General features: G+C 39.2%; 2 protein-coding genes across 3 annotated transcripts; both read right to left on the reverse strand.

The window, feature by feature from the left end:
• Positions 1 to 576: 576 nt before the first annotated feature.
• On the reverse strand, positions 577 to 3255 carry OTOR (otoraplin). Its single transcript, XM_077160993.1, has 4 exons — positions 3093 to 3255; positions 2601 to 2740; positions 1505 to 1615; positions 577 to 682 (listed from the first exon to the last, which is right to left on the reverse strand). Exons 1-4 carry the CDS (start codon positions 3205 to 3207, stop codon positions 659 to 661), a joined length of 390 nt encoding a protein of 129 aa, XP_077017108.1. The 5' UTR covers positions 3208 to 3255; the 3' UTR covers positions 577 to 658.
• A 6982-nt stretch (positions 3256 to 10237) lies between these two features.
• Positions 10238 to 27439, reverse strand: SNRPB2 (small nuclear ribonucleoprotein polypeptide B2). 2 transcript variants are annotated; one of them, XM_077115050.1, is made up of 8 exons: positions 27332 to 27372; positions 25944 to 26029; positions 19760 to 19849; positions 18168 to 18340; positions 14131 to 14271; positions 12886 to 12936; positions 11072 to 11160; positions 10238 to 10612 (listed from the first exon to the last, which is right to left on the reverse strand). In XM_077115050.1, the coding sequence occupies exons 3-8, from the start codon at positions 19821 to 19823 to the stop codon at positions 10453 to 10455; spliced, it is 678 nt and encodes a 225-aa protein (XP_076971165.1). In that variant the 5' UTR covers positions 19824 to 19849; positions 25944 to 26029; positions 27332 to 27372; the 3' UTR covers positions 10238 to 10452. The 2 variants fall into 2 exon arrangements, with proteins under 2 accessions (XP_076971165.1, XP_076971160.1); XM_077115045.1 differs by lacking the exon at positions 25944 to 26029 and having other exon boundaries at positions 27332 to 27439.
• Positions 27440 to 27956: the final 517 nt, after the last annotated feature.

Consider the following 27956-nt stretch of genomic DNA (forward strand, 5'->3'; position numbering starts at 1 on the left):
GAAATGTAAATCAGTTATTTAGAAAGCAAAGTTATTCAACTGAGATAATTTTGAAAAAAAAATTTTAAGAGAAATTTAGAGGCATAAAATCCATGGATTCAAACAGCTATTTTCCCCCCCACATCCCAAAGTCATCGACAATTGAAAGTCACAATACCAGGACACCCCTTGATGGTACAGCACCTTCAGGTGTATTTTTAACACTCCAATTGGCCAGAGAGGCAAATAAATAGAAATCATGGGTGTTCAAAGGGGAATCCTGACTTGCCACATTATATACAGGGACTCAAAGAGTTAGAAATAATGATTACTTAGAAATGACCACAGATAAACCATCTCCTATATGTATTCCCATGTAAGAGAAGATTCTCTAAGCTGAAAAATACCTCTCTGGTTTGAATTTACTCACTTGGATCAATGGTCAGTCTGCCCCCTGCTTGTGAGAAGATGAGGCCACAGAAAACAAAGAAATGAGTTGCAATTCCTCTTTTAAAGTCCTGTCACCTCCAGCCCAAGCCCTATTCCTCCTTCAGGTAACAAACTTTTAAAACAGAAGTAAGAAATTATTTTTGAATACAGCACAAGCTTTTAATTACATTTAAGTACATACACCTTTATTTTTGGTGTTCCTTTTCCCTCTGCAGTTTGGACTAATTTTCTACTCACAGAAGAAATCAATATCCTGGAAAAGAAACAAAGAAGATCGAACTGAGCAGATAGGACCAGAAAACAAATGTAGTTTCTTCATTTTTAATCATTTTAAAAGAGAAATTTGGGTTAAGAATAACAGGGAGGTTGAACTCCAGGAGTATGAAATCATTATCAGGTTAAGTAAAAAACTGCTTACAATGAGGTTCTCAAATAAACTTTTAATTCATGGCTGTGTGACAAACTCAAGCTTAATGCAAAAAAGCAATGACAAGCGAGTTACATTTGTGTAGGTTGGGCAATGTTTTGGAGTTGTTTGGCATGGCAATTAGCTCCCGGAGAATCTTCAAACAACCACCTTGCAAAGTAGCTCAGAGAAAATCTTCCATTTACGTTCCAAGTTTACAGGGCCCCAGTGCATTAGAAATCAGGTATGATTCTATTTCATACCTAAGAAGAGTCTATCTACCACAAAGATAAGGCATTCAAAGATTTTTCCAAACTATCTTTGTTTTGTCAAATACAGGTGCTAATTTTTTGCTCCAATACGTATCTCTAATAAATAATTATAATAATCAGTTAATATTATTTTTGGCTTCTTTCTTTGCCACATGGACTCTTTTCCATATGTAACTTGCCCCTAAAATAAAAGGGGATGTGTGGAGAAAGTCCACTGATATTTTAACATTGAGAGTGGGTATAAATGCTCTCTCAGATCTCATGGTTTCAGAAAAGTTTATCATTGCAAGTTGGGGGCTTTGTTGCATGCATCTTGTAAATTGCACGATGCCTTCTAATACCAACCCGCGTTACCCCAACGTCTGTGCCCTCTTCTGGCCCCATCTGGGGTGCTTACCGTGGTGGGAACTTCCCTGGTGGCTTCCTGGTACACGTGCTGTTCCCTGACCAAGCTGCTGGGGAAGTAACCCACGGTCCCCAGGCTGTCCTCCTGCCCATCTCCATAAACCTGCGTACCCAGGGCAGTGACAGTCAGGCGGGAAGGATTAAGCCCTCTTCCGAGAAACCCTCACCCATTCTCCTCATTGCAAATGAGAATTGCAAAACTGCCAATGCCTCCGAGTTCACTCTGGACAAATATGAAGTTCAGTTGTAGCAAAAATTAATCCACAGGAATGGGTGTATTTATTCTTTTGTAGCCTGGTCTTACTCGTCTCACTATTTTCGCATTGTTTTTTTTTTTATGCAATCTTATGAATTGCTTGAAATCTTTTTGGAATCCATCAATAAATTAAGTCAGTAAACCAGTTTGTATTTATTTATAAAGTAAATAGACCCTTTGTTTTAAAGGACACGTATTTCTCAGTTTTTTTTTTTAATTCAAATGAACCGCTAATTAAATGAGTTTAAGATTTAACTCTTCATTATTTGAGAGCTTATCTTTGGGACTGCAGGTGTGTAGGACAAATTAACCTTGCTTCACCGCTCCCCAGCTCCCTCCTCCTTTTGTACGTTTCAACTAGAGAAAGCATGCCCTTTGGAATTAAAACAGATGCCTCAAACTTGGCAAATCCTCCCCAAATTTTTTGGGGGGGTGGGGTGCATGGTCCAGGAATCGAACCCAGGTCTCCCTCATGAAATTCTACCACTCTCCCAAATATTTTAAAATAAGATTCAGACTGCATGGGATGTTCAGGCCCGATGTGTCTGACTTTATTTTCTTGCCACAACCTCATATGAACCTATATTCAGTTCTGGTATGAAATGATCTTTGTTTCTTTAAAAAAGCAATAGTAACATAATACATGCAAATATACATGCAAAAATAAAAAACACATGCAAAAACAATACATGCAAAGATTCTCTTCTACAATCCCTACATTTTTCTTAACAGCTAGTTTTAAAAATTAAAATGCATTAAGGAGAGGTATTGGAGGAAAATTAAGAGCAACTGCTGTCAAGGTACATGCATATTTTAAATGATCTTATCTTACACTGCCAGCCCAAAATTCTCCAGCTTCATTCTCTTTTACCAGCTTTGAATAAATGTAGATCTGCTGCCCTTTTTTAACGTTAATGAATCTACAATCTGGGGCATTATAATCTTCTTGAGCTCTGGCCAGAGAAATAGTATCTGGAAGAAATAAAATGGAAATGACTGCTTTTTAGGCTTCTGAATTTTATAATATTAGTAAAAAGTGAAGCATATCAGAAAAGTAGGAAATTAGAGCCAGGAATATCTCACAGTTTACAGCCTGTGCTCAACTCAAGAGGAAGATTACCAGGGTTTTAAAGCTGCCAACAAAATCTTAGCCGAGTGAATTCTCCAAAGTAAGAGACCAAACTTAAGACAAAAAGAAACAATGCTAAATGGCATACACATTAGATAATATTCATTTCAAAGTCAAATTCGATTTTATGTAATTTATGTATATATTTTCAGTTATATAACAGAAATATAATGAAAAGCATAATAAAGTCCTTACAGACACACTCCGCATCTGCACAGAGCTTCTTGGAAGCAAGGCTGTCCATAAATATTCCATGCGCAGCACTTATAGTTATAAGACCTGGAAGAAAAAGTAAAAATATTCTTGCCATCTTCCCTTTTGCACTTTGTTTTTGTTTTTTGTTTTTTTACTAGCACCTTTTGCCTGAAAGTGGGAACTGACTTCAGTGGCTCCATGCTTTTATGTGAAATGCCAGAAATCTGGGTAAACACCCGAGGCCAATGGGAAAGGATCTGCCATCCTCTGCTTTCATAATGGCCTCCTGGGCTCCAGGGGCTAGTAAGCATTTGATTTTCCAAAGAGATTCAACCTCTACCTCTTTTTTAGACAAGAATTCTGTTCAAACTTTGTTAAAGCCACTTTAGCCGTGGCTTATTTCATCCATCAACAAGTGCCTTCGTCTCCCAGGGCTGCTGAAAAAAAGTACTTCAGACTGGGTGGCTTAGAGCAATGGAAATGCATTGTCTCACAGTTCTAGAGGCTGGAAGTCTGAAATCGAGGTGCTGGCAGGGCTGTGCTAACTCTGAAGTCCACAGCGAAGATCTGCTTCCTGCCACTCTCCTGGCTCTGGCTGTGACTCGCTGGTCCATGCTGTTCTCTGCCTGTCTTCCCACTGTGCTCTCCCTACAGTCGGTCTGTGCTCAAATTTCCTCTTCTAAGGACACAGTTTTACTGGGTTGGACCCACCCGTAATCCTAACTAAGAGCATCTTCAAGACCCTATTTCCCAGTAAGGTCACATTGACTGGACAGGGGGCTAGGACTCAAGCAGATCTCTTAGAGGGACACAACTCAGCCCTTAACAGTAGGGCATTGTTGAAAAGATTATATGATTTTTAAATTTTTTAGTTTAATTCTCATAGTCTATCAGCCTATGAAGAAAGCTGCACTCGCTCTAGGAATCTGTTGAAAATGCAAGACCTAGATCTTCAGTACAAATAATTTTGAATTAAACAAATCCGATTAAAAAAAACATTTAAACTTGAATGAGAGATTATTATAGGGACTCTTAGGTTTACAAATGGAGCCCCATAGGAGTCTTAGAAGTTGCATTCTGGCCTGCTGATGGCACATTTAGAATCTGCTAACGAGGAAAGGAATGGTCAAGTGGGCTAGGGAATATGGAACAATCTTTACCTACTCGCCTTCTCTCTAATTTTTAAAATTCAGTCTTGGGTTGCTCATGGATGATGAAGAAGGAAGGAACATTGAGGCTTTTATCTCTCCCTCTTACCCTGTTTCTGGGCATCTTTCCTATGGAGAGAGAGGCACTGCTAGAAGTCACCACCTCTACTAACACATGTTTACTGAGCACCTGTCAGGCACTGTTCTCCTCGCTGGAGCTACAGTGGGGAACAAAACAAAGTCCCTGCCCTCAGTGTTCACTCCTGTTAGGGGAGGCAGGACAATGGTGAGATGCTCAAGACCCCACAGTCGCTCCAGTTCTGGGTTGGCACGTCTCATACGATGGCCCTCCTCTCAATTGTTTCCAGAGCAGAAACAAGGACAAGGATGCCCTGTCCATCTTGGCTGACCATGAGGCTTTGGGGAAGTACCTCCCTCTGCCCCAAAAGTGTGGTCACCCCAATTGAGGGACAAGTATTCAAGCTATTTTCAAACTAATTTGATTCATTTTTCCAAGGGGTTAATTGGTTAACCAAAATACATTTTAAGTGTAATATAAAAAAAGGACGTTTTATGGTAGGGGTTTTGTGGTATGTGTACGGTATGTGTTATTTTGGGGAGTGGATTTCATACATTGGATCCTGATTTGGAAGCACATTTTATTCAATACCTTCCTTTGAAATGAGGAAACTGAGGCCCAGCCAAGATCTGAGACTCCTTCCTCAGTCCCCTTATCTTGGGTTACCCAGTGGGGACTGTGACCCAGAACCCTTTCCATTGATCCACTGTCAAATTGGAGAGGGGATTTTAAATCTTTATTTTCTCCTTCACTTCAAGGAAAGAAGGAATTAGAGATCATTTCTGAAAGCAAAATGCTTGAGCATTTTTCCTTCCCATGTTCTGGGAGCCTACAAGGATCTCTTTGGGAACACAGAAGTTTGATCCAGTCTCCTTACTGCCGACTCAACAGCTGTTTGCAGACTATTACAGTCTCAAATCAGCCCTCAGCATGGGCAAGTGGAAAGACAGTTGCCATTTAAGAGACATTTTAAGAACTGGAGCCCACACAGACTTGAATTGCCACACCATACACAGGCTCCCAGTGCAGAGTGAAAGTCACATCCAAGTGATCACAACCACTTGGCAAAGTAAGGCTAATACCGACAGGAAGCCTTTATTACCATTGGGAGGCTAATAAGGGCGGGGGCCAAGCCTTCTGAGCATGTCCTGGGAAGGCCTGGGTTTGTTGTCCTACAGGGGAAAGAGACAGGACTAGAGACCCATGCCAAATTTTACTTGTGAATAGGAATTTAAACTTGCACTATTCAGGAAGCAGTCGTGCGTAGCAGCGTGGCTCAATACCCCGCAGTCGCTCCAGGTGCAGAGAGGGCACTCTCCTGATAGAAGAACAACTTTTCGTGCAATTTAGGAGTTCACAGCTTTATTGCCTGATTCATGAGGTGATTCATCCTGTTCAGAAGGCAGAAGGCAGCTCCACTGAGGGAGTGGAGATGGGGAGTTCATAGGGGGCAGATGGGGAAGCAAAGGAGGAAATGCCCTGGTTGGCTGACATTAAGTTTCCATTCTCCATAAAGAGGGGGTCTTACAGAGTGGGGAGCAGGTATACACTGATTAGTATAGTATGCTTGTCCAATCTGATAAGCTGTCTCTATTAGACCCAAACTAGATTTATCATCAGGTGTTGCTTATCAGCAATGATACAGTGTGTGTTCCACTTTCTCAGAACACACTTGAGGTCAACTGTTTTTGTCTTCTGGAAAAGTCCCTCTCAGAAAGAGGTGTGTCTCCTCCTGGCAATATCCAATACAAGCTACCATTTTATTTTACTTAATAATCTCCAGCTTGCCTATCTCCTTTCTATAGATTTTCCCAGAAAAAATAACTCTATTTCCCCCCCTTCCAGTCCTAAATTAGTTTCTCAGCTCTCAGTTCTTAAAATGCAGCTGCGACTTCCTTAGGGTCTAAGAAAGGGCTTGAACAAGTGGAGGGGTGGTGGGTGGGCATAGCCTGCTTGCTGTGTCCTTCAAAGCCCTGCATGATTTGACCCCTCTACCTCTCACTTCACCCCATGTTTTTCTCCCCTGCTCCCTCGCTTCCTGCCACCCTGGCTGCTGTCCGTCTTTTGAAGATGCTAACCCCATTTCTGCCTCGGGCCCTTTGAGCTTACTACGCGGAACACTTTTCCTCCAGACACTGGCATTCAGGTATCTGGATAAGACATTTCTCTACAGACCAACTAACCTCTCTACACTCTCTCTACATTCCTCCAACCTGGTCACTGTACCCCGATACCCAAAGCATGCATCATGATCTGATATCACCTTGTTTGCTTACTTGGTGTGGTTTGCCTCCTGACACTACAATGAAAGTTCCATGGGGAAGGGATCTTGTTTAGCTTGTTCATCACTCTATATAGGCACCTAGAAAAACATATGGCACTCATTAAATGGGTATTCATTGAATGAATGTACAAACTCTCTGAAACTGTATGCTTAAGTGTGTATACATGCAGGAGTATTCCTTGCCCCCTCCCCACCTCCCACCGGGGAGTTTCCTACCTTTTATCGGATTTAGAAAAAGGTCCCAACACCCCCAGAATTAAGATTTACTGACTAAATTATTAGGGCAGAAGCCTAGAACCTTGACACTAAAGAGTGGTGGTTCCCAGACTAGCAGCTTTGGCATCACTTCATAGAAATGCAGATACTCAGATCCCAACCCAGATCTGGTAAATCTGAACATCTGTTTTTAATAGGAGTTTCACTAACTCATATATGTCCATTAAAATTTGAGAAGTACTGTTTCAGGGCAATTCAAATACAGCAAAATATTCAGCCAGAGGTTCATGTTCTTCATTAAGTCATCGCTGGATACAACATTTTCAAGTGACAAAATGCTTGCTAAATAACCAAAGAGAAAATACCTTGACTTAAAACTTAAAACAGAGATGTGAGCCTCTTGCAACAATTTCCAATTTCACATAATTTCCTATGTATCAAGATAATGCCTTTGAAAATACAATTTGAGCTAATGAGCTCATCATTAATAACCTGCTTCATAAAAGTAGAAATCTTGGTTGGGTCTTTAACCTTGGCTTACTTTGGAATCATCTGGGATGCTTAAAAACATTGATGACTGGATCTGTGCCCCCCTCCCTTGCTCCCCTCCCCTCCCCCCCCCAAGAGATTCTAATTTAATTGGTCTGGGGTGTATAGTCTGGGTGAGGGCATTTGAAAGTTTTCCAGATGATTCTAACTTGCAGCCAAAATTGAGAACCACTGAATCAGATTGATAGCAACCTCTGTGCCCTCCAACTTAAGCCTCCCTGGGAGTATGCATTCCTCACCTCAGGTTCCCAGAGCTAGGTTAAGATAGGCAAGATTCTACTGTGATTAAGCCTTCCTTAAAATATAGTTATCTCTCCTTAAAATATAGTTATCTCCTTTTCTCCTTGTCCCTCCTCCCTTCTGAAACCTTGCTTTTTATGGTTACAAGCAGGGAAATTTGAGCAACTAAGTAAATGCACTGAGGATAATGGACAGTTAAAGAGGGAATTACAAATAAGGAAAGGGAGAGGCTAGGATAAACCCTGTGCCATTAGATCACAACTAGGGGTACTGCTGTGAATTCAGTTTTTAATTATATAGACATATTCAAATATATAAAGATATCTCTATATAGCTTAAGATAATGAAAGACAAGGACAGGCTCAAGAACTGACAGAGACATGACTACATGTGAGACATGAGCTGCTTTGGATTCTGGGATCTAAATGCACCATTACTGGGAAATATAGCAAAATATGAATTGGTTTGCATGAAGACATTGGATGTTCATTTCTTGATTTTGGTAGTCCTCTAGAGTTATGTAGGAGAGTGGTCCTGTACTTAGGAAATACACACTCTGAGTACCAGAAACCTTAACAATTGGGTAATCTGAAGTGCTTACAGGAAAACTATGCACTATTTCTGCAACTTTTATATGAATTTTAAGTAATCCCAAAATAAAGTTAGAAAAAATAAATCAGCTGTCACCCCTCTGCTTGAAATCTTCTAACAGAACATGATGTCCACACAAAGACTTGTACAATGTTCGCAGCCACTTTATTTATAATAGCCCCAAATGGTTAAGAACCCAAATGTCCATCCACTGGTAAATGGATAAATGTGATACAGCCATAAAATGGAAAACCACTTAGCAATAAAAATAAACTGCTGATACGTGCAGTAAGATGGACAAATCTCAAAAACACTGCTGTCTGAAAGAAGCCAGATAGAGACCACATATTGTATGATTCCATTTACACAACTCTAGAAGCGGCAAAATGATGGTGCTAAAAAGCAGATCATTGGTTGCCTGGGGCCAGTGTGGAGAAAACAGATTGTAAAGCACACAAGGGAATTCTGGGGGGTCATGACAATTTGTCTTGATTATGATGACTACATGACTATATGTAATTGTCAAAACTCACCAAATTGTACACTTAAGTGGGTGAATTTTATTGTATGTTAATTATAACTCAGTAAAACTGCTTGTTAAAAATCCTCTACTAGTTCCTCATTTCCCTCAGAGGATAAGCCAAAGTCTTTAAAAGTGCCCACATTATCCCCTACCACTCTTGCTCCCTCCCCAACTCCTGCCTCCCCATTTCAACTCCCCTCCCAACCAGGCTGTACTTTTTATGACCTCTAATGGAGGCCTGAGGCCTCCGACGGGTCCAAAAGATGTTCTTTCTAGTCTAAAACAAGGTAAGTACAGAAGTTTCAGTAGCTAGAAAATTTAATAGCAATTGGCACTGCTGATGAAGTATCACAAGCATATTTTTTCTAGTATTTTACAAAAGTGTACCAATTGACAACTGAGTTAAAAAAAAAGTTACTTAGAAGCATCAGAATATGAATGTGGCAGTTTTAGGAATAAATGTTTTTGTTTTTATAGGAATAAACATTTTTGCTTTTATTCTTCCCCTATATGCATGCACAAGAGTGATGTGATAGAAATCTATATTTATGTAACTCTAAAAATGGTCTTTCCATAAGGACACAAAAATTTTAAGTGATAAGGGAAAGTTTCACTAAGGAAATATTAAAACAAGAATATCAAAACAATGATCAGTGTTGCCATTTTTAAATACATGCTATACTAACAAAATATTGCCCACTTCTAAAGATATCCATGGTTTTATTAGCAGGGGACCAAATCAATAGCCTTAGGTATAAAGCAAATGCTAAAGATGAGCATTGGAAATACGTGAATGTCATGTTTAAGAATTACAAATAGGTAGCAAAATTAGCACTGGCAACCCTTCAAAAGCCTATTGTATTATACATTATACACTCTTTTAAGTCTTTTGACAGAGGTTAGCTATTACCAAGCAGGTATTCCTTAGGAAATGCCCTGCCTCAAATGGAAACGAGCAAATCTTAAAAGTCACCTAATCATAAAATGTGGAGTCTGAAGACAGCACTTCCTTTCTTTGTGATTGCAGAGAAAGCAGTAAATAGAGCTAGTCATAAATGTTCTTTATTCAATTAAACACAGAATTTAACGATTCATGAAATGCCTATTAGCAAAATACTAAGCTGATTTCTTTAAGGAATACAAAGATTAAATTTCGATCCTGCCCAGGTCTCATTTTCTTTCAATATTCAGGATGATGAAATTTATCATTAGTACAACAACCAGTCATTTATTAGCTTCTATGATCTAATTCTCTTTTCCTTTTAATAAAATGGTTTGTTTCTATACCATCAGCTGCTCAAAAACAACACTAAAAAAGCATCTCATGATGTAGATTTCTCTACCTTAAGATGTATTGTAGACTAAAATAAGCATTTGAAGATAGGGCAATGGGTCAATAAAACAAGACATAAGAGGGTGGTACAACGATGGCTCAGTGGCCGAGCTGGAGACCTGGGTTCGATTCCCGGAGCCTGCCCATGCCAAAAAAAAAAAAACAAAACAAAGCATAAGATATAAAATACAAATTAAAGTTTATTGTACAAAATTAAGGCCTTTGTATTCCATAGTTCACAAAGGCTAAAGAAAGACTGGATAATTTTTAAGTTCTTTAAAAAAATTTTGCTTTCACTACATCTTGTCCTCAACTATTAAAAATGGCTTGACCAAAATGTTATCAAAACAAACACTATAAATAACACCAAGTCCTTTAAAGAAGACTATCCCAAATGTTATTTTTTGGCATAGGTGATCTTCATGGCGTGGGACGGTGTGATCTTAAATCCTTGTAATGCATCCCTGGCAGCACCAGCCTGTCCGTCATTTTCAAATTCAACAAAAGCAATGTCATGTCTTCCAGGTACCAAACGGACTTCCTTAAAACCAGGGAACCTACAAAGAAGAAAAACAATTTATATACAGGCAAATACACAAAAGATATCAAATCATAAATATCTACTTTGTATTTAACTTTGTTAAGCAACTTCTTGACATAGGTACAGGAAAAGTATCATATTCTACCAAGAATCCTACATAGGATGGAGCTTAAAATATAGTTAAAACCATGAAAGAACTGTAAAATATAAGTTAATTCTATTGTCATTATATCAAAACTTTTATTTCCTACTGTATACATCAATTAGAATTAATAATTTAAACATTAGAAGAAATTCATCTTTTTAATTTGCTAAATCTGCAGATCGGTTTCAAATCACAATTAATCCCAGACCAAATCAATGAATCCACAAGGAATTACTATTGTGGATGCACAAATGAAGTTAACCCACAGAAGTGCTATTTATCCTGTCAGAAGGCTCTCAGAAACACAGACTTCCTTATAAAAAAACTTACTGATTAAACAGCATAGATAACATCATCTCATTAGTCTCTTCTGGTAAGTTATTAAGGAATAAAATATAGTTTGGAGGATAATCAGGGACCTATTAAAAAGAAAAAAGGCAAAATTAGCTTTTAAGTATTAAAAAAAAGTATTATAAACCATCTGATTCTTATATGAAAACATAAACCTTCAGTGAGCTACTTCCCCAATCCTTACCCAGTGTATACAGAACTAAGAAATTTTACCAAAACAAACACAAGCTGAAAAGCAGTGACCCCAGAGTAATAAATTTAAGGCTAAAACTAACAAAATGAAGCAGATGCTCTTTAAGACATTTAATACAAATTTGGAGGATTACGAATTTTATGTGTTAAGATCTGGAGTCAGTCAATCGAAAGACCCTTAGGAGTGCAAGGGTAGTTTAGGGGTAGAATTCTTGCCTGCCATACGGGAGACCCGGGTTCAATTTCTGGCCCATGTACTTCCCAAAAATAAACAAATAAGCCAACAAAAAGAAAGAAAAAACAGACAAAATAAAAAATTCAACAAATGGTGCTGCAATAACGGGATGCTCACATGGAAAAAAGAATGAAATGTGACCCATGCCATACAGCATACAAAACAAAAGACCCTAACCCAACTAGAGAAGGTAGCAATGTCATCCCCCTCAGCTGATTACCTGAGTTATAATAATGTTCAGAGGTTAAGCTACATTATATGTAATTCTTCTGAACTATTGTTCACTATCTCACAACATATTGAGAAAATTCAGAACTAAAATGATTACCACTACCAACTGTAGTGTGACTTTCAATTTGTTGTTTGTTTTTTTTTTGCAAATAAATGAGGCAAGGTAAGATCTAGTTATATGCAAGTAAGTAGAAATGTGCATTGTTATTAGGTATTCAATTACTTACTAGGACACCCAGCTCTGAGGTTATAGTCAACTTAGGGAGAGGGTCCTCTAGTATATAAGAAAAGCAGTGCCTTTAGGCTAGCTTCAGGAAAGAAAAAATATCAGATATAAGGAACAATTAGGAAATAACCTACAACCTTAGAGAATTAAGGGCTGGCTTTTGTGATCTGAGCTGTAATCGTTGAGAGAGTTCAAAGTAAGGAAAGTAGATAGTTGCAAAAAACACAAATAAGTTAAAATCGGAGGAAAAAGTCCTTAGTGGAGAAGACACTTCTCTGAATTTAAGGATCTTGCCAGATGTTAGCATCCTAGAGAGCAAGTATGCAGACATTAGTACATAATTAAGGTTTTATTCTTTGAGACATTTAGCAGGCAGAGATTTGGTGAGGAGTTTCTAAAAGAAGTACATAAAGAGATTTTTAAAACGGCTGAAATAGATTTATTTGTGCTGAGAAAGTGAGAGTAAGCACAACTCTATAAAAACAGCTTTCCTCAAAGGGTGTGTAACTGTCAGAAAAGACGGTTCAGTGCTTCAGAGAAGCTTCAGCCAACAGGAGAGAAAGAAAGCCCATCATCTTAGCCATTACTCGGAAATATGGGTATGTAAAGCCCTGGTCTACGCACTGTGGGGAAAACAAAAACATTTGCTCTGGGTGCCAACAGACTTTAAAAGCTGTCATTCTGATCCCATCACTGATTCACTATTAGAATAAAGTTAGATTTAGTTTTTTCTCTCTTAAAGAAAGCTAAAATGTATTGAGGAAGGAACTTCTACACCGAAGTGCTACATGTTTTAATGTATTGTGCCTCAAAGATGGAATTCTTTCCTTTGAAAATATAAACTAACAATTTACTTTTTTTTAAACAATTTTATTTTATTTTAAAGCAACACCTTGGAAAAAAAATTACCTGAGGATTTGGTGCTGCATTTCCTTGGGCATTAGTTGAATTTGGTGTTCCCTAAGTAAAAAAAAAAACAAAAAAACAGAAAACAGTTAAAAATCCAATGCCTACCAAAAAAAGCAGCAGGTGTTAATAATTACTTCATAAAAATAACATTAATTTCAACAGATCTTTTTATGCCATCTAATTTTACTTCTTTTAAGAATTCAGATTTTTACTCTGACTCAAATCTTCATGTGTTTAATTTCTCAAGCTCTCTTTGAAGTTTTAGGCCTAAATGGTGTAGCCTAGACTTCATCATAAAATTTAACTTCAAACTTTACAATGATAGAGAAACATATAAGAGAAACACCAAGGATCAGTCTCTTTCATTTTTCCCCCCAAACAAATGGACATAACTCCAGCATTATACTTAGTGAAACAGATTTCTAATCACTTTCAATCTAGGAGTAGCTACTTTTGGGAGGATAATTTCTCCTTCGTTTGTACTTCCAATTAAATTTTGCATTTCTAAACTGTTCAAAGAAAGAAGCACTGAACAGTGTACTCATGAGTAATGACAATATCTATAGTAATGAGTATCTTCATGACAGTACATGATTAAAGATAATTCTGTGGTACAATTTCTCAAGAGGGAAAGCTTGAGAAGTCAACAGATACTAATATATTTTGTAGAATGCAATTAAATATTATGCAAATTCAAATAAACTGCTTAATATAAATCTACATACATAAAAATAAATATTGTTAAAACATACTGGGATTTTAGAACTCAACCATGCCAGCTTCTTAAAAATTCACCTTTCAAGTACACACATTATACACCCCTCAAAATTATCACTCATGTACAAGACAGACAGATCCATCAAGTTTTTTTTTTAACTTTTAAATTTATTTTAAAATATCAAAAAATACCAAATAAACAGAAACATTCCTAACTTTTGATCATTCTGGTCTACATATATAATCAGTAATTCACAATATCATCACATAGCTGCATATTCATCATCATGATCATTTCTTGGAACATTTGCATATATTCAAAAAAAAATTAAAAGAAAACAGAAAAAAATCCATGCATACCATACCCCCATCCCTCCCCCTCATTGATCACCAGCATTTCAATCTTAATTTATTTTAACATTTGTTCCCCCTATTATTCATCTTTATTCCATATGTTTTACTTGTCTGTTGATAAGGTATCCATCAAGTTTTTAACACCAAAAAAATATTAACTTTAGTCCATCTTACCAGACCAGGCTTTTTGTTTGCAGTTGTTGCAGTCTGTTCCAAAGTTTTGGCTTTTTTCTTTTCTTTTTTCTTTTCTTTGTCAGCAAATGTGCCACGCATTTTAGATATTATATCAGAATCTGTTTTTGCATACTGGATTCGCTATTTAATTATTTAAAAAACAGGTCACTTTTCATTCAACTGAAGATTATGTACACTAGTTATTAATATTTCAAATTTCATTACACAAATAAGCTAACTTTAATTTTAAACACATCAAGAAAATCTTTCAAAATGTACTGAGCGCCAAATGAAAATAAACTGCAGCCTATGATCTACAACTCAGAGTTGAAATATGTTTATAAGAAAACACATAGATTTTCATATGGGAAAAACAGGCTTCTGAAATATATGCACCTCTGTTTATCTTTATGCAATAAAAAGTCAAGATGTTATCAATCAGCTGTTGAATGTGCCATATAAAATTTGTTACCTCCAATGGTTAAACACCAAAGATTGAGAATGACTTTCCTTTGAATCTGACCTAATGAATTTTTAAAAAGAAATAACGATGATACCACCTTAAATGTAAAATGCTTTGAAAGGAAATAAAAAGGTGGTGTCATAGGTAATGCAACAGGCCATACACTTATTCTAACTATGCCACAGCCAACAGGAAGAATATGTACCCGGAGATAACAAAAGTGCTCAAAAACATTTAGGACAGCATTTCATAACCAATAATGTCCATTCTCATTACCTGGAGGGCTTGTAAAAGTGCAGATTCTGATGCAGTAGCCCTGCATTTCTTACAGGGTCAGCAGGGATGGTGATGCTGCTTGTTTGGGAACCACACTTTGAGTAGTAAGGCCCTGGCCTAAAGCACTATCACATAGCTAGTTTCATCATCAATTTACCAGATATTTTTGCCATGAGATAAACTGTTATTGAGAATGTGCCTTTTTACAAACCACAACTTCTATTTAAAGAAAACATTTCTTCTCTGGAACTGAAAGAGTAACTATCTCTCTGATCATATCAAAACACAGTAGTTCTATAAATTACTATCTAAAATTGCCTCGTATAGCAGAATTTGGTCTCAGTTTGAAGAGAAAATGTGACATTTCAAAGTAGTGTGGATTAGAAAGCAGGAATCTGTCAAACGCAAGAGCAATTTTCCCTTTACTTCAGTCAGAGATCAATGTAGTGAAAAATGAGAAGTGAGCCAGTCTACACCTCAGCACCCTGAGGAATACCTTTTTCTGGCTGGCTTGGGCTGCTCTACACAGTAGTGCTAAGTGAACTTAGCCTTGTAAGCTCTGCACATCCTCACCTAAACAAAAAGAGATAAGCTGATTGCTATAACAACTATTTTCCTGAGGGGGGTTGGGGAATTAGATCAGGAAAAATAAAATCAGGGTTATTCTGTACAAAGAGTATAGTGATCCATAAAATGCTAGAACTGAAATGGATATCCAGCTAAGACTAAGACTTGGTCCCAAGGACTCCCTCCTTACTCCTTTGGGTCTCCAACCTTGCCCTGGCCTGAATAGATCCTGGGTGGCTGGATCTATGTTTGTAACAGCTTAACCCTAAGTCTGTCCCCGTAACAAAAACCCTAAGTCTGTCCCCTGCAAAAATCTCTGGCGTCAGTCATAGATCTTAACTGCTCATGCCTAGTGATTCTCAACCAGGTGCAACTCTGTCCCCTAGGGCACAAGTGGCACAGTGTGCAGACATTGTGGACTGTTACAATTACAGGACTGCCACTAGTGTCTAGTGAGCAGAGGCGACGGATACTGCTATGCCTGACAAGCACAGGATGGCCCCCACTAACAAATACAGAAAACTGCACTGGAAAGCTGTCAACCTCTTAGCAGCAATTCTTAATGGAAAGGTAAGAGGTCATCAATCAGCTTTGGAATGCGCCAAACAAAATAACAAAGAATTATCGAATTGGAAAACATTAAAAGTGTTGAGGTTGAGAAACCCTACTTTAGACAGAATACTCCTAAGGGATAAAAATCATCACAACTTAAAGAGAAGGGGCAAAATTTACACTTATGCCAAAGGTTTCATGAGTGAGACAAGCCCTTAGAAAGATGGTTTTACTTTACTGAGGTATCTTTGGCATTGAAAGCCAAATGTCCTTGAACCACAGAGAATAATTTTGCTGTGAATACTAAGTCACAGCAAATTTGTTCATGGCAATCTGGTATGCTGGAGTTTAAACAAAAGAGCAACTAAAACCACCTAAATGAAAAAAAATAAGACAGCTCAAAGAATGTCCTCCCCCCTCCAAGATGCTGGAGATTTGGCAGTATCTACTACCTTCTTGAAGGCAAAGAGGAGACCTCTCCAAAATGCCTTCGTTATAAAAATCAGTCTAATGATGTTTTTTTCTCCACTGACTTCAAATATTAGCTGGCAAGGTGAAGCTGGTGCCAAACACAGTAAACTATTTCAGCTTTCCTGAATCTGAGTAACAGGTACATGCAGATTTGTCATCTCAATTCAGAAAAAACAGTCCTAAAATCGTTTACAGGAAGAAACTGTTCCTTCATATTAAGGTAAATTTTAGACCTAAACTAAAATCCAGTCTTATACTTCTGCCAAACAGAGACCTCAATTACACTATTTCTTGAAAATGACTGAAGAAAAATCAGCTATTGTGAAGAAATGCCAGTTTACACTGGCACCACCACAGTCAAATGGAAAATGATGGGAGAAGTAGAGTTGGATACAGGATGAGAGGAAATCTTGCTCCAGTAAAAGATAGAAAGTGCTGAGTCCTGAACTAACAGTTTGGATAAGGAAGAGCCATAAGTCAATGCTGCCTGTTTTTGTAAATAAAGTTCTACTGATGCATACCCACACCCATTCACTTACATACGGTGCATAGCTATTTTCCTGATTAAAATGTCAGAACTGAATACTTGTAGAGATCAACTGACCCACAAAGCCTAAAATATTTACTATCTGTTTCCTTTACAGAACGTTTGCTCACCCCAATATAGAAAAAATAATTCACAAAAATGGGTAGATTAGCTTTCGAGTCCTGATACTGCCGCTGGTTATATCAATATACCCTTGATAAACAATCAATTTCTCTGTGCATGAATCTTCATCTGTCAAATGAAGGGATTAAACTGGTGGTCTGCAAACTACAGCATTTGGGTCAAAATTCAGCCCATCGCCAGTTTTTGTATGGTTTGTGAGTCGAAAATACTTTTTATCATTTTAAAAGGTTTAAAAAGAAAGAAAGCAAGAATATGCAATAGAGGCCATATGTGACCCAAAATATTTATCATCTGGCTCTTTACACAGAGTTTGCCGACTATGGATTAGATCAAAGAATGTGCAACTTGCTTACATTTTAGAGGTGGTGAAACACTGACTACTGTTTCTAAGGAGTAAGTAACCCCACCCGTCCTAACCAGTTATTTTCCACCATACTGCCCTGTATGTTTCCTTCACAGTACCTACAAGAATTAGGTCCCCACTCTTTATCAGTTCTCAGCATGCACAAAGCCAGTAGAGAGCAGTAGTTGAAATCCTGGCTCTGAAGCTGGCCTGCATAGTTAGGATCCCATCACTGCCACTGCATAAGGTGAAAGGCACTTTATGCTTTACTTTCCTCATGGGTAGAATGTGGACACTACTACTACCCATCTCAGAGGGTGATTTTGAGATTTAAATAATATTCCTTTGCCCATCTCCTCCACTGGGATACAAGCTCCACGAAGGTAGCATCTTTGTCTTGTTCACTTCTGCACGTCCTGAGCCAACACAAGGCCTGGCACATGGTATGCCCTCAAACATTTCTATAATGAAACAGACAGACTTGCCTTGGCTCATAAAGAAACCTAAACATCCACATTCTTCTCCACTGCAACTAACCTCATTTAAGAAAGTCACAAGTTTTAGGAAGAATGAATATACAGGATTAAAAAGCAGAAAGCAATACCCAAAGTTTCAATTGTTCATTTACAAATTGCATTTACAAATTAATCATTACTGCTACAATGATTAAATCCAAAATATTAAGATTGACTTACCATTGGTTTACCATAAAATGGAAATCCTTGTAACTGTCTCAAGGCATTTGTGGATGAACCCAGTTCCTTAAATATAACGAAGGCCTGACCCCTCATCTTCATAGTCTTTAAAGCTACAATATCTACCACATGGCCAAACTGAGAAAATAGGGCATACAGCGATCTCTTCAATTCTGTGCAAAATTAGAGGGGAAACAAGTTAGTGGCACATGAAACAATGACAAAAGTCTTAAAAAAAAAAGTCATTGCATTGTGTCTGCCCGCCTATAAATGTGCATGTGTATAATTTTATGTACTTAATAAAACCATATCATACTATGCCTGCTTGGCTAGGGAATTTAAAGTTATGTGAAACCATCTATGAGTAATAATAGACCTAACACATTATCAGTCTCTGTTTTTATTTTATGTAAAAAAGCCAAAAATCCTTATAAAAGGGGAAAGAAGTGATGCCCTGATAAATCCCAGAGTGATTTGAACAGTGAATAAAAAAGTATTTGCAAAGTCCCCTTGGGGGACCGGCAAGATAAGGAGAAAATTCAACTTCCCCATCTGAAGAATTTCTGATTTTCTCGCAAGCAGTGGGGACAACCAAATCAATAGGCCAAGCCCTCAATCTTGGGGTGTGTTCATATGAAACTTATTCCAAAAAGGACAAACTAAGCCTACTTAAAATAAGGCCTAAGGGTCACCCCAGAGAACCTTTTTTGCTGCTCAGATGTGGCCTATTTCTCTCTCAGCCAATATGGCAAGCAAACCCACCACCCTCCCCCTCTCTACATGGGACATGACTCCCAGGGGTGTAAACCTCCCTGGCAATGTGGGACAGAAACCCTAGAATGAGCTGGGACTCAGCATCAGGGATCGAGAAAACCTTCTCGAATGAAAGGGGGAAGAGAGAAATGAGACAAAAATGAGACAAAATAAAGCATCAGTGGCTAAGAGATTTCAGAGTCAAGAGGTTATCCTGGAGGTTATTTTTACGCATTATACAGATATCCCCTTTATAGTTTAAGGTGTATTAGAGAAGCCAGAGGGACGTAGAAACTGTAGAGCTGTGTTCCAGTAGCCATGTTTCTTGAAGATAACTGCATAATGATATAACTTTCATAATGTGTGACTGTGAAAACCTTGTGTCTGATGTTTCTTTTATCTACTGTATGGACAGATGAGTAAAACATATGGATTAAAAATAAATAAATAACGGGGTACAAATGTTAAAATTAAAATATTTATATTGGGTAGATGGAAATACTAGTGGTCAATGGCGGGGTAAGGGGTATGATATGTATGGGTTTTTTCTTTTGATTTCTTTTTCTGGAGTGATGCAAATGTTCTAAAAAATGATCATGGTGATGAATATACAACTATGTGATAACACTGTGAGCCACTGACTGTACACCATGTATGGAATGTTTGTATGTTAAGAATGTATGTGCTTGTACATTGTTTCATCAATAAAAATTTTAAAAAGGGGTGTGGGAGAGACAAATCATGATTTCAGGCCCTAAGAAAGATGTCTAAATGAGAACTACGGGGTTGGATACAATTTTTTAGTTGTAAACCAATACTTTTTTAAAAAAAGCACTTACCTTCTTTTTTAATTTTGTCATTCATATTGTTGATATAAATTGTATGATTGGGTCTGATATCCATGTTTTTGTTTAAATTGTCCAAATAACCTAAAGAGAGGGTACACATTCTCTTAGAAACAGCGAGGATTTCATCATAGCAGTGTGGCATAGGGATACAACACTTCTCAATTCTTTTTCAATTCCAATTACAACAAGAAAATGTCAGTTTGGCAGGAGTCTTTAATTCTCGACAATACTTGCTAGTCCTCCTTTTTAAACAAAAATAAAACAGTTCTGGATGGAGACTTCCAGGAAGATGGCCGACTAGAACAGCTTGAGATTAGCCCTGCTCCACATAAAAGTTAGAGAAGGGACAGGAGGGTGACTGAGGCAGCAATTCGGGAGCGTGGCTGACCTGGGAGAGCCTTCTGTACCACATGCGGCAGCTCTAGTTGCAGAGGCTGAGGAATTAAGAGGCAGAAAGCTGTAGCCTGGTGTGCTGGCTTGAAAGGAAGTATGCCCCCTAAGAAAAGCCATGTTTTAATATAAATCTCATTTCATAAAGGTAGAATAATCTCTATTCAATACTGTATGTCTGAAACTGTGATTGGATCATCTCCCTGGATGATGTAATTTAGTCAAGAGTGGTTGTTAAACTGGATTAAGGGATGACATGTCTCCACCCATTTGGGTGGATCTTGATTAGTTTCTGAAGTCCTATAAATGAGGAAACATTTTGGAGAAAGAGATTCAGAGATTCAGAGAGCAGAGAATGCTGCAGCACCACAAAGCAGAGAGTCCACCAGCCAGTGACCTTTGGAGATGAAGAAGGAAAACACCTCTTGGGGAGCTTCACGAAACAGGAAGCCAGGAGAAGACACTAGCAGATGATGCTATATTTGCCATGTGCCCTTCCAGCTGAGAGAGAAGCCCTGACTGTGTTCGCCATGTGCCTTCTCACTTGAGAGAGAAACCCTGAACTTCATCGGCCTTCTTGAACCAAGGTATCTTTCCCTGGATGCCTTTGATTGGACATTTCTATAGACTTGCTTTAATTGGGGCATTTTCTTGGCCTTAGAACTGTAAACTAGCAACTCATTAAATTCCCCTTTTAAAAGCCGTCCATTTCTGGTATATTGCTTTCCAGCAGCTAGCAAACTAGAACACCTGGCATGGAGGCACAGAGCAGTGGAGCCTGCGGGACTGCACAGATGGGTATACAGGACTAGGAAGTAAGCCAGGTTGCGCTCCTTGGGTGCACTACCCTCACTCGTGCAGACCCGCAACCGGCAACTCACCCCACACCCCACATACCTGAATCCCCTTATTTGCTCCCATTCCCTGCGCTCCAGGTGACCCCACCCCACTAGCCCCCAGTGCACGTATCTTCCCCCCACCCCCACCCCAAGTGCAGCCCAACCCATCTCTCCTGCACCCCTCCCAGGCACTATCTCCCCTTCCCTGTTCCCTGCAGGCTGTTACCAGCACATAAAGGTTGCGGACACTCACCTCCATCCCTAGATTACCCCTCCCCACCATAGCACTGTACAGCCTCACCAGGCCCTCCCTCAGCTCAGCACATCCGTTTATGGCACTCCCAGCAGACGCATGCACACAACCCTCAGTCACATCATTCAGCTCTGGGAACTTCACGTTACAGCAGTCCTAGAACTGCGCATGTGCACAGCCCTCAGCCTCACTTCCCAGCTCTGAGAAAGTACCGACCTGCACAGCCGGGACACATCTGCCCCCAATTCACGAAGGCATAATGCTGACCTGCTGCCACAGCTCTAGGCATGCACACAAAGGGCCCCGTGCCTTAGACCAGGGCACACCAGGATTACCCCCCCTAGACTGGTACACCCGCACAGCTACATCCTCACTGGCCGATGGGCCCCCACGTTCACAAACAGCAGCGTAACATCCCCAACCTGTGCCTATACGTGCCCTGAAACAAATCACCTTACTGAGTGCTCCACCCCGTGCCCTGCTCCCTGCTGTACAACCACACTGCACACACAAAGCCTTAGATTACTGAAAGAAATCAGCTCCCAAAGTAAATCAATCAAGATATCTTCATGTGATGAAGACAGAAGATCACTAAGCACATCACAATGCAGAAAGAAATAGCCCTGTCTAATGAGCAAATTAAAACACCTGAGAAGACACAGACTTTGGAACAACTAATCAAAGATGTTCATACAATTCTACTTAATAAAACAAGCAGGATATCAAATGACATAAAGGAGATTAAAAAGACAGTAGAAGAGCACAAAAAAGGAATTTGAAAGAATAAACAAAAAATAGCAGAAATCACAGAGATTAAAGACTCTGTTGACCAAATAAAAAACATACTAGAGGCACACAACACCAGATTTGAAGAGACAGAAGAAAGAATAAGTGATACAGAGGACAGGATGACTGACTTCAAAGACTCAAAAGAGCAAATGGCAAAAAAGATGGAAAAAACTGAATGGGAACTCAGGGAAATGATAGACAGAACAAAGCACACAAATATAAGAATCACTGGTGTCCCAGAAGGAGAAGAGAGGAGTAAAGGGCTAGGAAGAGTAGATGAGGACATAATGGGGGAAAACTTTCCAACCCTCATAAAGGACATAAATATGCAAGTCAAATAAACCCAAAGAACTCCAAATAGAATAAATCCAAATAGGCCTTCCCCAAGACAAATACTAATCAGTCTGTCAAATGTTGAAGAGAAGGAGAAAATCCTGAAAGCGGCAAGAGAAAAACAATACACTACAGAAAAGGGAAATCAAATAAGACTGAGTTCAGACTACTCAAATAGCACCCTGGAGGCAAGAAGGAGGTGGTATGATATATTCAAGACCCTGAAAAAGAAAGATTTCCAGTCAAGAATTCTGTACCCAGCCAAACTGTCCTTTAAAATTGAGGGAGAGATTAAAGCTTTCACAGACAAAGAAGTGCTGAAAGAATCTGCCAACAAGAGACCGGCCCTGCAAGAAATACTAAAAGGAGTTCTGCCAGCTGAAAAAAAAAGACAGGAGAGGGAGTTCTGGAGGAGGGCATAAAACTGAAGAGCATCACTAAGGGTAATTTAAAGAATACAAGGATTAAGGGGGAAAAACAATATATAGCTCTGACAAAAAAAAGATAGGATGGTGGAATCAATAAACGCCTTTGCAGTAATAACTTTGAATGTTAATGGACTAAATTTAACAATTAAAAGATACAGATTGGCAGAATGGATTAAGAAACATAATCCAGCTATATGCTGCTTACAAAAGACTCATTTTAGATACAAGGAGACAAATAGATTGAAAGTGAAAGGATGTAAAAAGATCTTCCACGTAAGTTGTAACCAAAACAAAGCAGGAGTAGCTATACTAATAACGGACAAAACAGACTTTTAAATGTAAAGATATCATAAGACTGCCTGGTATATGCCCAGAAGAGCTGAAAGCAACAACACAAACAGACACTTGCACACCGATATTCATAGCAGTAATATTCACAATCGCCAAAAGATGGAAACAAATCAAATGCCCATCAACAGATGAGTGGATCAACAAAATGTGGTATATACATATGATGGAATATTTTGCAGTAAGACGAAATAATGTCCTGAAGCACATGACAAGATGGATGAGCCTTGAGGACATAATGCTGAGCGAAATAAGCCAGACACAAAAGGCAAGATACTGTACAATTCCATTTTTATGATCAGCATAAAGGTATAATCAGAGGCTTATAATACAAAATACAGGGGACTTAGAGATACATAGATGCTAGAGATGGGTGAACCGTTGCTAATGAGGTTGAACTCCAATGAAAGGGAATAGATAGGAGTGAAGGCGATTCTCTAGTGGGTCTAATAATACAATATTGAAGATGAACAAGATTGAAAGGGGTTGTCCTAATCTGTACCACTGACTCACACTAGACATATGAATGAGTTCTTTTAAGAATTACTTCAACAATATGATTCTTGTATAAAGACTGTTTTAAGCTCAAGGTATGAGCAGGGGAAAACTGCTGTTGCATGCTATGAGCTAGGTTCAAAAGGAAATCATGAGCACTACTACAGCAACAACAGATGTAAAAAAAATGGGTGACAGACAAGAGTTAAGAGGAGGTTTAGAATTCCTATTAGGTGAGGGTACGTTTATCAGTTTTCTGTCTCTTGGGAACAATGAAATTACCTAAAATTGGGAATGCTGATGGACTGTGGACTTTGGACCCTCTACATGATGCCCAATGAATGCAGGTGGCTGAAGAGCGCACTGAATGAGGACTAGAATGGCGGATGATGGTATATACTTATAAATGAAGGCCGTGCTGCTACATAATGGAACAATGTCGTGAGGCATGCAACGATGTGAATGAATTGTTCATTCACAAATAAATGTCTTATTTGGTAAGACAAAATAAGCCAGAAACAAAAAAACAATGGTATGGTCACCTTTAGAAAATGCTTATAAGAAAACAGAGGCCTAGATTGTAAGCTTTTAGAGCAGGCACATTAAGTCCGGAGTGATGATTATTATTTGTGGATTCTGAGAGGCTGTTTTATATATATAACCTGATATTTACAGATAAGAACGAAGTTGAGCAGGATGGGGGGAAAGTAATTCAGAACACAGGGGTAAGGAAGACAGTGTCTATATTTTAGAATCACACATACTCTTTGAGACCAATGGAAGAAAGGTTTATTTGATCTAGAACTGAAATCTTCTGTAGTGCATAATCTAATTCAACCTATCTGTGTAGTTCATTTGAATAACTGAAACAGCACAAAATGAGAAAGAGGTCCTTTAATCCTGTATAGATTACTGTAATGCCTGGAAACATCCTAGAGTGTATTAACCAGATAATCAAAACGTATTGGCAAAGTCCCCAGAAAGAGAGCAGAGAGGCTATGGAACTATTAAACCTTAACATCAGGGAATCCCCTGAGATTGTGTCAAACTTTAGGGACACCCAAATCAATACGCCATTCCCTCGATCGTGAGACTTACTCTTGTGAAACTTATGTAGGTAGCATAGAAGCTTAGACTACCTATAGGCATGCCTAAGAGTAACTTCTGGAGGGCCTCTGTTGTTGCTCAGAAGTGGCCTCAGTCTCTCTAAGCCCAACTCTGGAAGTGAAATCATTGCCCTCCCCCGCTACGTGGGACATGACATCGAGGGGTGAATGTCTCCCTGGCGACGTGGTAGATGACTCCCAAGCATGTTAATCCAGACCTGGCACGGTGGGATCAACAATTCCATCCTGACCAAATGGGGGAAAAGAAGTATAATTAATAAAGTATCAGTGGCAGAGAGAGTTCAAACAGAGTCGAGAGGCTACTCTGTAGGTTGCTCTTATGCAAGCTTCAGGTAGACCTTGTACCTATCATAACCTGCCAATCCCCAACCAGGACCATTCCAGCCAAACCTCAAGAACACCTAGGAACCCACAAGGGTTCCAGGCACTAGAGTAACTTGTTAGAAACCCACAATCTCCAGATGGGTCCCCGGTTCAGATAAGTCCTGAAACCTAGACCAGCCTCTCCAGAACATCAGATAGTTCCATCCCATATTAGTGACAGACCATTCCAATATCAAAAATTTAGAATTGCCATAGCCCAAACAACCCCAATGATTGGTATGGAAAGATCAAAGATGATGGTGAAATTATACATAGAAGACAGGACTTAACAAATAAATATGAATGCTGAATCATTAAATTGATATCTCTTTTAGTCTTCAACATTTTAGGGCAGCTAGAAGTAAAAATCTAAAATTTTGAAATTGTAACCCATATCAAAGTCTGAAATATGTTCTACAACTAATTGTGGTGGGGTACTTGGAAATTTATAGCTTTTTTTTGTATATATGTTATTGTTCACAAAAAAAGAAGGAAAAAAAAGTTGATTGTAATGAAAAAAAAGTATTTAAGCCCTCTAGCTTTCTATATTCTGGAGCAGCTAGAAGGAAAAATATGAGAGGATCATATGGTAGCCCGTGACAAACTCTGGGTTCTATCCTGCAACCATTCTTTGAAGAGTGCTTTGAAAACTATTGCTTTCTTATTTCTTTGCTTTGTATATATGTTATACTATTCAATAAAAAAAAAAAAAAAAAAACAGTTCTCAGGCTCAAAGCCTTGGTCGAATATCAGTACCTAGCCATAATTTAATAACGTTATTTTATTCAGTGCATTTATTTTGATATTTACCTTTCACTTATGACAAGTGGTACCATTTTTCCATTACCTAGTGAAATATCTTTTCTTAAATGAAATTATTTAAAAACTGAGTAAACCTAAAGAAATTAAAAAAAAATATTAGCAAAGGTACATTCAGCAAAAACACATTAAAACAGAACATCAATGGAATTTGCCAAACACTACGTCATGAGCACGCTACAAACCAGGATACCCACTAATGGACTTGAAAGTGAGGGACTCAGAAAAAGCAGTTCTGCATGATGTTAAAAGCTTGGACTCTACTAACCAGCCAGATCTGAATTCAAATCCTGGCTATACTTCTTACAAATTGCTTGTTCCTTTATCTCCTGATTAGACAAAATTAGAGTTCAAATGTGTTCATAAGAAAAAAAAACAAATTTTCATAATGGAAAAACAGAACAGATGTTCACATCTGTAATATGGAGATGGTGACATCAGCAATTCAACAGAACCCAGAAGACTAAATGAGATAAAGTCCTAGCACAATTCTTGCATCGGCAATAAGCATTAATAATGGCTATTACACGTTAAGGGACTTGGCCGAGGTCTGCAACAGGCCTGGGAATCCAATCCTTGACTCCTAACTCGTCTCTTATCTTTTCTTTCACACCATTACACTTTTACACTATTTTACCATAATCGCAAATCGTGACTTTGCTTTATCTACTTGAGTTCACCATATATGCCTCACTTTCATAAATATTTAGTTAGATCTGTTTGTAAACAGCATAGGATCACGGACAAGGGAAGAGCCCACAAACAGGGACAGTACTTGAGCGAGTATCAGCTAAAAAGGTAACTCTTCGAAGAGACATGTGATCTCCAAATAGACGTGAAATAACTGTGGCTGGGATCGTGAGGCTGAGGTGCAACTAAAAACAAGAAGACTATAGGGTTGGGGTGGTCTTCAAACATCTCATGAGAAGTCTCCTGGTGGCTACAACTAGCTCATGGGCACCTGAATCGCTTTCCCAAATCAAAACGGAGCGCTGGAAGGTCCCTGAAAGCGCATGGCCAACACCTCGCACAAACATTCGTTTTTCACTTGGTCCACAGGAGCCTCACGCCTTCCCAGATTCAGACACGCTCGCCCAAGGCTCCAGCCCGAAACCCACAGGCACCACCACGCCATCCTCGGCCTCAGCCCGTCACACTAGACACAAAGCTCCTAAATGCGGAGTACTCCCAGAGCCAGAGTCTCACTCTCCATTCCTCCCTCGCCCCCTCACCGAGCTCTCCGCTAACACCAGGCCGGATGCGCCCCAGCCTCTCTATCACACCTTCTCGGCTCCGGGCTCGGACAGGGAAAGATCCGGCCAAGAGGCAAATGGCAGTCCCCAAAACAGAAACAGCGAGGTACAAAAACCCATACCCACCTGAGGCCTGCACGGTCTCTCCTGCTGGACGGAAACCGGGAATGGAGCCAACACCGGAAGTACCGCTGCCAGGCGCCTGTGTAGAGCACCGGCAAGTCGAGAAGTCGAGCACGGAGTCGATCGATGCCTCGCTCTCCCCTGTGGAAACGTCTCTGCGCGTGCGCACTCCTGGCTCGCAAGGAGAAGAGGCGGAAAAGAGAAATGCGGAAGGCGGGGATGGTTTTAGAAGCCGCGTGGGCTTAAGTGGATATCCTGGGGCCATGCAGTAAGAGCATAGGGAAGGCAGTGATTCCTTTCTCCCACCACGATCTTGCGCTGTTTTAATGTAACGTCATATAATATTTATTTATGTAAAATCATAAATAATTTTACAGGCGCAAAGCCCTCCTCCTGACTGCTGCTGGGGCAGGTGCCCTTCTCGGGATTTTGGCAAGCCCCGGTTTAATGTAACCATTAGAAATGTCGGTACCCCCCTCCCCGGAAGTCTCTTTCCATCCCAGGAACCCTGAAAGAATGCTCCAAAACTCTGCTGATGAGCTTGAATCTCAGAAGCAGCCCAGTTTGAGACCCCAGAGTGGAATGAATTGATTGATGTATCTGGCTCTCTCCCTAGACAGGATAACCG

Source organism: Tamandua tetradactyla, chromosome 1 (genome assembly GCF_023851605.1).
Source record: "Tamandua tetradactyla isolate mTamTet1 chromosome 1, mTamTet1.pri, whole genome shotgun sequence".
Taxonomy (NCBI): Eukaryota; Metazoa; Chordata; class Mammalia; order Pilosa; family Myrmecophagidae; genus Tamandua; species Tamandua tetradactyla.

Coding starts and splice junctions, on each gene's coding strand:
- OTOR (XM_077160993.1), bottom strand. CDS start 3,207: ATGGCAAGAATATTTTTACTTTTTCTTCCAGGTCTTATAACTATAAGT. Junction 2,741..3,092: donor TGCAGATGCGGAGTGTGTCT/GTAAGGACTTTA, acceptor TATTTCTTCCAG/ATACTATTTCTCTGGCCAGA. Junction 1,616..2,600: donor GAGAATTTTGGGCTGGCAGT/GTAAGATAAGAT, acceptor CTGGGTACGCAG/GTTTATGGAGATGGGCAGGA.
- SNRPB2 (XM_077115045.1), bottom strand. CDS start 19,823: ATGGATATCAGACCCAATCATACAATTTATATCAACAATATGAATGAC. Junction 14,272..18,167: donor CATTTTATGGTAAACCAATG/GTAAGTCAATCT, acceptor ATAATTAAATAG/CGAATCCAGTATGCAAAAAC. Junction 11,161..12,885: donor ATGCAGCACCAAATCCTCAG/GTAATTTTTTTT, acceptor TCTTTTTAATAG/GTCCCTGATTATCCTCCAAA.